The sequence below is a fragment of the Solea solea genome, chromosome 2 (genome assembly GCF_958295425.1).
Source record: "Solea solea chromosome 2, fSolSol10.1, whole genome shotgun sequence".
Lineage (NCBI taxonomy): Eukaryota > Metazoa > Chordata > Actinopteri > Pleuronectiformes > Soleidae > Solea > Solea solea.
Window position 1 is genome coordinate 24,705,615 of NC_081135.1, and position 7,021 is coordinate 24,712,635.

Sequence of the window (7,021 nt, forward strand, 5' to 3'; positions counted from 1 at the left end):
ATGTGGCGTGTTGGCCAATAAAACTGCATTTGCTGAAAAAAAAAAAAGGTTTCCCGGAATGGGGGATCATTCATGTCTAACGGGGTCCAGTAATGCTGGTGCATGGGTCTTTCCCTTTAGGGTGCAGCAGGTTCTGTGTCTGGGGAGGGGAGGGGAGGGGGGGTGAACTTTTTTTTGAGTTCAGGCTGATACAGGCTTTGCAATCAACACATTCTTTGAGGAACTGCACTTTGGTTGCTAGGAAATATACATCCATTTTCTATATATCACTGGGAAGGACTCCAGGCCTGTGTTTTTTATGGGAACACAGTGGCTCATTCACTTTTAATCAAAGCTGTTTCATATCAGAGAGAGAGAGAGAGTATACGCACATATACACACAGAGTTCTGCCTGTTCATTTACAACATCTTCATTACAAATGTACCATATAAATTCACTGCGATTTTTATTTTCCCCGCAAAAGGACTTGAGAAAGGTGCTTTTGCTTAACATCAACAAATAATTAAAGTTTAAAGTGGGTGCAAAGTGTGTGACAGCTGTGCAAAATGTATTAACATAGATTTACTGGCGGTTTTCCTTTCAAATTACACATGCCTCGACTTTTGGTTATAGCTCCTTAATTAAGTTTGTCTCTGTTTCTGCATTTGGGAGCTGTAAAAAAATCATTTATGTTGCAGTTTGAGTTGGAAAATAGCGGTCTAACCCTAACCATGTGAGTGTTCAAAGTGCTCCTGTAATGTGGGGCATGTTCCTGAGGCCTGAGTGGGAATGTGATCTGCCCCAGCACTGTGTATTTAATTATCTCTGAAGCTCCATGGGACCTGACCTGGGTGACATGTCAAAGTCATCAGGCCTAAATAATGTGTTTCTTGGCTCAGGAGAACTACATCAACCTCCCGGGCCTGCTGTTCGCCTGCAAGTACAAAGTCACTGTTCACATGCTGAAGTCCAAGAGACGTTCCAAGGATGAGAGCACCACCTTCCTCACCCCGTCTTGTGCAACCATCCGCAGCAAGACTCACAAACACATCCCCTGCCCAGGGGAGGGAGGTAAGAGCTCAGCAACTCTGACACCACATTAATACTCCAGAATGTTTCCAGAATACTTGAGGAAATAGCGTTGTTTTCTTTGTTGTTATGAGTCGCAGAAGAAGATGGATGCTCCTTTTGTGTCTGTATGACGGGCTCTGTCAAAACAACCCTGTCAGACCTGACTAAACCATCGTGTTTATATTATATACATTGGGGGCAAGAAGCGTTTTTTTCAGAAGCACTCACTATAGCTACAGCTATAAAATCAATATAAATCCAGACAGCCTCATTATCTTGATGGTCATAAGAGGGTTAAAGCCAATATCTAACGATTGTGCTGATAATATCGTGCACCCCTGGTTGCTGTTACATCCATCTGTTATTGTGTTAAATGTAATTTGTAGAACTAATAGACTTAATCAGCACTATGTGAACTCATTTGGCAATGGTTTGAATTTTGACAATTAGTTTATAAGTTATGCTCTACAGTTTTCAATATATAATCTCGATTGATCATTTTGATCATTTTAAAGGAACAGTTAACAAATGTATTCATCGCCTTCTTCCCGAAACAGCACCAGGGCTTCCGAAGGTTTTGGCTAAGCCCGAGAATCTAACGGCTTCCTTCTCCAGCAATGAGGGAAACATCACAGGTAATTTCCTGTGGCGCGTGTCCCGAGTGGCTCCCCATCAGCGGATCACGGGCTTCCAGGTCACCTGGGCTGAGATCACCACAGAGAGCCGGCAAAACAGCCTGCCCAACAGCATCATCTCCCAATCCCAGATCCTGCCTCCCGTAAGTCTGTTTTCATTCGATTTTGACTCTAGATTAAATATGTTTCCCATACACCACAGTGGGCCATATACACTGTCATATATAGTCAGATAAATCTGCCTTGCAGGAGGAAACTATGTCCTATATTGAGCGTTTCACTTCACAGCATCTGTCAGAGGTGAGGGTGATTTAGGGATAACACTGTTATGGCCTCTTTGCATGAATCGAGCGATAAGCAGTGTAGACAGACACACGAATAGATCTGAGCGAGTGTTGTGTCCTGCTGGAAGTTCTCCCCCTCCTACCTTTTCATCTGCCTTCGCGTCTCTCCCTTTCATCGTTCCGCGAGCGCTTTCGAAAAAAGACCGCTCTTTGACATAATCTGCTCCATCAACAGCGCGTTCTGCCTATCTGCACCTCCCAGCCTCTGGAGCTTGTCTATAAATAAAACCACCCACCGCACACGTTATCAAGCTGGCAGCGAGGACGAGCAAGAGGCAGCAAGCCTTGTGAAAACAAAGCCTTTGTTTTTGTCGTCTGAAAGCGTTCAGAGCCGCGTCCTGTTGTGTTTCAACTGTGCGTTCCTCTCTCTCACTTGTGCAGGATCACAACTTGCTGGTTGTGTCCAACCTGCGGCCGTCCACCTACTACAGGCTGGAGGTGCAAGTCATAACAACAGGAGGGGAAGGTCCCGCCACCGTCAAGACCTTCCAGACCCCCAACATATTACCAGTCATTCAACACCGTGAGTACTGCATCACTGCTAAGTTATACAGAAATGTAAGAATTGAATTTGGGAGTCCAAACAATAACAAGGGGCTTAGTTTGATGATGTCGGGAAGCAGAAGTGGGATCATAGGAATTGTTGTCTTGCAGTCTCAGTTGGTTCTCGTGTGTGTTTTATGGGGAAAGAGTAAACACACAGCGAATGCCAGTGAGCATTTGTGATCCTTAGTGACCAATGAAACAAACAAACCCCCCGAAAAAAAAGAATATTTTCTTCCTCACGCTGATGTTTCACACGGCAAAAAGTTATAGCAGAGATATTGTTTTATATCTTTAAATAATATCCTGCCTAGCAGCAGCCAGTACCTCACCGCTCACCAATAAACACTTGCCTGTAAAGAGTCCGAGTCAAAAATAGTCCAGTTCATTACTTTCTGTAAAATGGCAGAATTATTTTTATCAGTCCACTTATTTTGCTTTAGCCGTATGCATTTACTGATTTGTTTTACAATCACTTCTCAGTGATATTGTTTTTCTCGCTGTAAGTTGGCAGCTGTTGTCGTAGGGAAAAAATGATCCACTTTCCATGCGTAAAACGGCCAATTAACGGACATAGTGAGGCATTTAAAGACAGACATTTCCCGTCGTGAAATGTTAAGAGACCCGAAGAATGAATTGCCAAAATAAATAAATAGAAGACAATGTTGCTTTTTGACTGTAGACAACTGTTGGTCTCATCCACTTAAATATTGTGAAGTCAGATTGTATTCGAGTTTGTTTCGCGCTGCATTCAAGTCGACAAGGAAAGATGCCTTGCTGGTGACACCTTTTGTGTTGTGCAGCATGATGACTGTGGAGGTTAAACACAATAGCGGGCGTTGAGCTCAGCAAATGGAAAAGATGTGAAAAGCGTTTACTATCAAGATAACAAGTCGAGGGTGCTGTGCGTATGGAATTAGATTAGTGTCATTATCATCCAGCAACACTTTTCACCAAACAAGCAACACTTTATGAATCGAGCAAACAAAAAATACACAAATTGCACATAAAATATTCATTCAATCATTCCAAATGATTGTGTTTTATTTGTTTGAAAATTGTGCTTGCTCCAAACTTTCTGTTTGTGATTCTGTCCATGGGTGGGCCTTAGGAGGCTGCCTGCTGATTGGCTATTGAGTTCACATTGAGCGACAGCTCAATGGACTAGCTGATAATATCTCAAAGATAATCTGACAAAGTTAGATAGTTTTACAATTATTTTAACTACCTTGTCGGATGTTGCCCGTCCAGACAGTGACTCCAAACCTATGTCGACTTACAGTCCACTGAGCTGCCGCTCTGCAACTGAGGAGCCAATCAGCAGGCAGCTTCCTAAGCCCCGCCTGTGGTCAGAATCGCAAAAAACACAAAAAAACCAGGGAGCGCAAACACGAAAGTGTCGGAGCAAGCGAAACTCTGATCATTGCAAACAAAAAGTGGATTTTCAAACAAATTAATTGCAATAATCTCGAATGATTCAATCAATATGTTATTTGCAATTTGTGTATTTTGATTTTGTGGTTCATTTGTGTTTGCTCAATTCATCAAGTGCTGACAATTACTCGATTACTAAATGAGTTGTCAACTATTTAGATAATCGATTCATGGGCTTGAAGCTTTTTCCATGATTAAAACAAGATTTCTGGTTGTTTTAGCTTCTTAAATGTGAATATGTTCTTCGTTTCTTTGCTCCATATAACAAAAAAATCATTAAAAGTGAATCATTTTGGTGCGTGGACCAAACAAGACATTCGACAACATCATCATTTCATTTCATCATCAACCATTTTATTTAACGTTTTCTGACAGTTAATGGACCAAACGATTGCTCGATGAATTGAGTCTGAAAAGAATCGCTAGTTGCAGCTCTAACTGACGCAAATCTAAATCCATAAAACAGCACATTGGTGCTGAAAATGATGAGAGTGTCTTCAATTAAAACAGCAGTGATGAATGACAGTTGCGTGGGATCTTTTGTATGTGTTTGTTTTAGGACCCAGACTTCGACAGCACCACTCTCATCACCAGAAGCCGTCAGTGGAGAGACACTGAGTTGAGACGAGCGCAGTCAGGAGACATATCAGTGGCTCTCTGCTCTAGTCCGTCAGGAGAGGAACGCGTGGAACCGGGACAGAAACACAGCAAACCAGAACATGAACTGACGCCCCCCTGCTCGTGAAATATGGCTCCATCCTCTCAATCCGGGCTCAACACAACACAACAGATTTCCCTCTCAATCTCACTCTCTTGACTGACACATGGTACCGGGGCGGGTCGGTCTGTATAATGAAATCACAGGCAACATAGCATAGAGGTGTAACTATACGATTTTTGGAATCCTCTCATTCGACATATTAACCATTTCAGTTGGATTTGATCGGACGTTTATCGATAGGAAGTTGCGTACATGGCTTAAACCAGTGCTTCCCAAGCTTTTTTTTTTTTACATGTCTTTTTAAAGATAACAAACGGTTGGAACCCAATTCAGATTTTCAAATTTAGAAAAGGCAGTCATGTCCGGGAGATATTAGTTCGATAAATGAATCACAATTTCATTGTTTCTGGAAAACATTAACACCAATATTAAGTTAAAGGTTGGAAAAAAAAATTAGCAAATTTATTTTTTGGCGACCCCCCTTCGATGACTCATCGAGTTCCCGACTAAGTCTGTGGGAATTACTGGTTTAAACAAACAACAACTTTGGCAGCGTCGTTGACGCCGGTCAGACGTGGATTGAAGGCGATGCCAGATATGTAAAAACAACTGTTTATTCATGGCAGCAGAAAAAGAAGTAGAAATTCATCTATTTATTTTGTCTTACCCTTTAAAGAGGTGCGGAGACACAAAGTCAGTACTGATGGAAAATGTAACTAAAGTCGTCGTTGTCTAACCCCAGAATATTTCATGTAGTATGTTGCATGTAGTACATTTGATTTTTTTTTTTTTTATTATTAAAAACTGTAAATGAATTACTTGCTTCAAATTGAAAGCTTGTAATGGTTTTGCATGACAACCATTAGCATTCTGTCGGCATGAGATGATGTCTGTGTTACCTCTTTTCAATATGTTAGCAATATTTCATTAACAGATTAACAAAGATTATTATATTGGGAGTAATATGTAATGTTTATTAATGAAATTATAACTTGTGTGGCAACGATGAATTGTACATGTTCTTGGCTGTAGAAATATTTGTCGTGGAGCAGTCAGTGAATGTCTATATTTATTTATGTGTGTGCATTTCAAAGGTTTGGTTTGGATGTGTGTGAATGTGTATGTTCTGTGCGTTTTAGTCTCAATTTGTTTTTTGTTTTCTTTGGAATCGGCAAAAATCTTGTAAAGACATTTTGTAAAAATTGAATTGTAAATACAGTCTTATGTTACATGTTATTTTTCCATGGTAGAAACTGTACAAACTGCTAAGTAATAAAATAATCCTTAACCAGTTTCCTTCACTGTTTGTTTAATTGAATCTGCTGCAGGGGTAAATAGTGATGCCTCTCCTCCCCTCTGCTTATTGGCAGCTACTGTTGCTTATTTTGGCTGTCAGGTCCACCATGGCACAGTGTGTGTACAGCATATTCACTGATGGGTCCAGGAGGCTGAGACATATGCACTCTATGCAAGTCCAAATAAACAGGTCATCTCGCGCCGCAGCCCGACTGAACTTAGCATTGGCGAGGTCGGGGCGGCCCTCGACATAACGCTCCGCTTCTCAGAGCGCTCGTGTGTTTGAAAAGCATTAAATCCCTCCTCTGCTCAGCAGCCCTTTCACCCTCGTTAAAAAACATGAAAAGTGGAAATGTTTACAAGAAAATAAAGCTCCGAGTGACACTGTGAGGCTGAGGCCCGAGCTAAATGTGTGGAGTGTGTAGTTGTGTTAAAAACCTCAAGCTGAGTTCCTGTATATGTTGAATGGAGGCCTTTTCTCGCACGTATATAATAATCCTGACAGCAGCGTTTGGTGTTAAACAGTGGACACACACGCGAGTGAGACACGTTTGTTAACACCAGAGATCCTGTTCAGGTCTTTAACATGATGTCGTTCCTTTCCTGCAGAACGTTTGTGTCATTACAGGATCTGCGAGCGCTCCGTCTTGCATTGCAACCCAATATATATCAGTGTCTTGAAAACAAACATCTGGATCAGCCGTGACGGCGTCCAGCATACAAATCTAGCATTATGAATATCAACACGGCATCACTGATTGGATTTTTCTTTCACTTTATTTTGTGGCTGCTCTGCAAGGGTCACGAGCTACACGTTGAACCAGAACAGGGGGAAAATGTGATCTCACAGATTCTGACATTGATCGGCGCTGCCAGATGGGCTGGCTTTGGGTTTTTCCTCAAAGCGCTGATCTGACATTTTCACACTCAACAGTCTCTGAAGTTTACTCAGGATTCAACAGAAATCCCAGTTCTGCAGACGGAAACGCCCATGTCG

General features: G+C 41.7%; 1 protein-coding gene across 2 annotated transcripts in view; it reads left to right on the top strand.

The window, feature by feature from the left end:
• The window catches only part of LOC131455266 (anosmin-1), a 41,514-nt gene extending 35,492 nt beyond the window's left edge, over nucleotides 1–6,022 (top strand). For both annotated transcript variants that reach the window (XM_058622800.1, XM_058622801.1), the window contains 4 exons: nucleotides 880–1,051; nucleotides 1,609–1,829; nucleotides 2,412–2,553; nucleotides 4,567–6,022. In XM_058622800.1, the coding sequence (XP_058478783.1) occupies nucleotides 880–1,051; nucleotides 1,609–1,829; nucleotides 2,412–2,553; nucleotides 4,567–4,625 (594 nt within the window). In that variant the 3' untranslated portion in view covers nucleotides 4,626–6,022. The remainder of the gene's footprint in view (nucleotides 1–879; nucleotides 1,052–1,608; nucleotides 1,830–2,411; nucleotides 2,554–4,566) is intronic.
• Nucleotides 6,023–7,021: the final 999 nt, after the last annotated feature.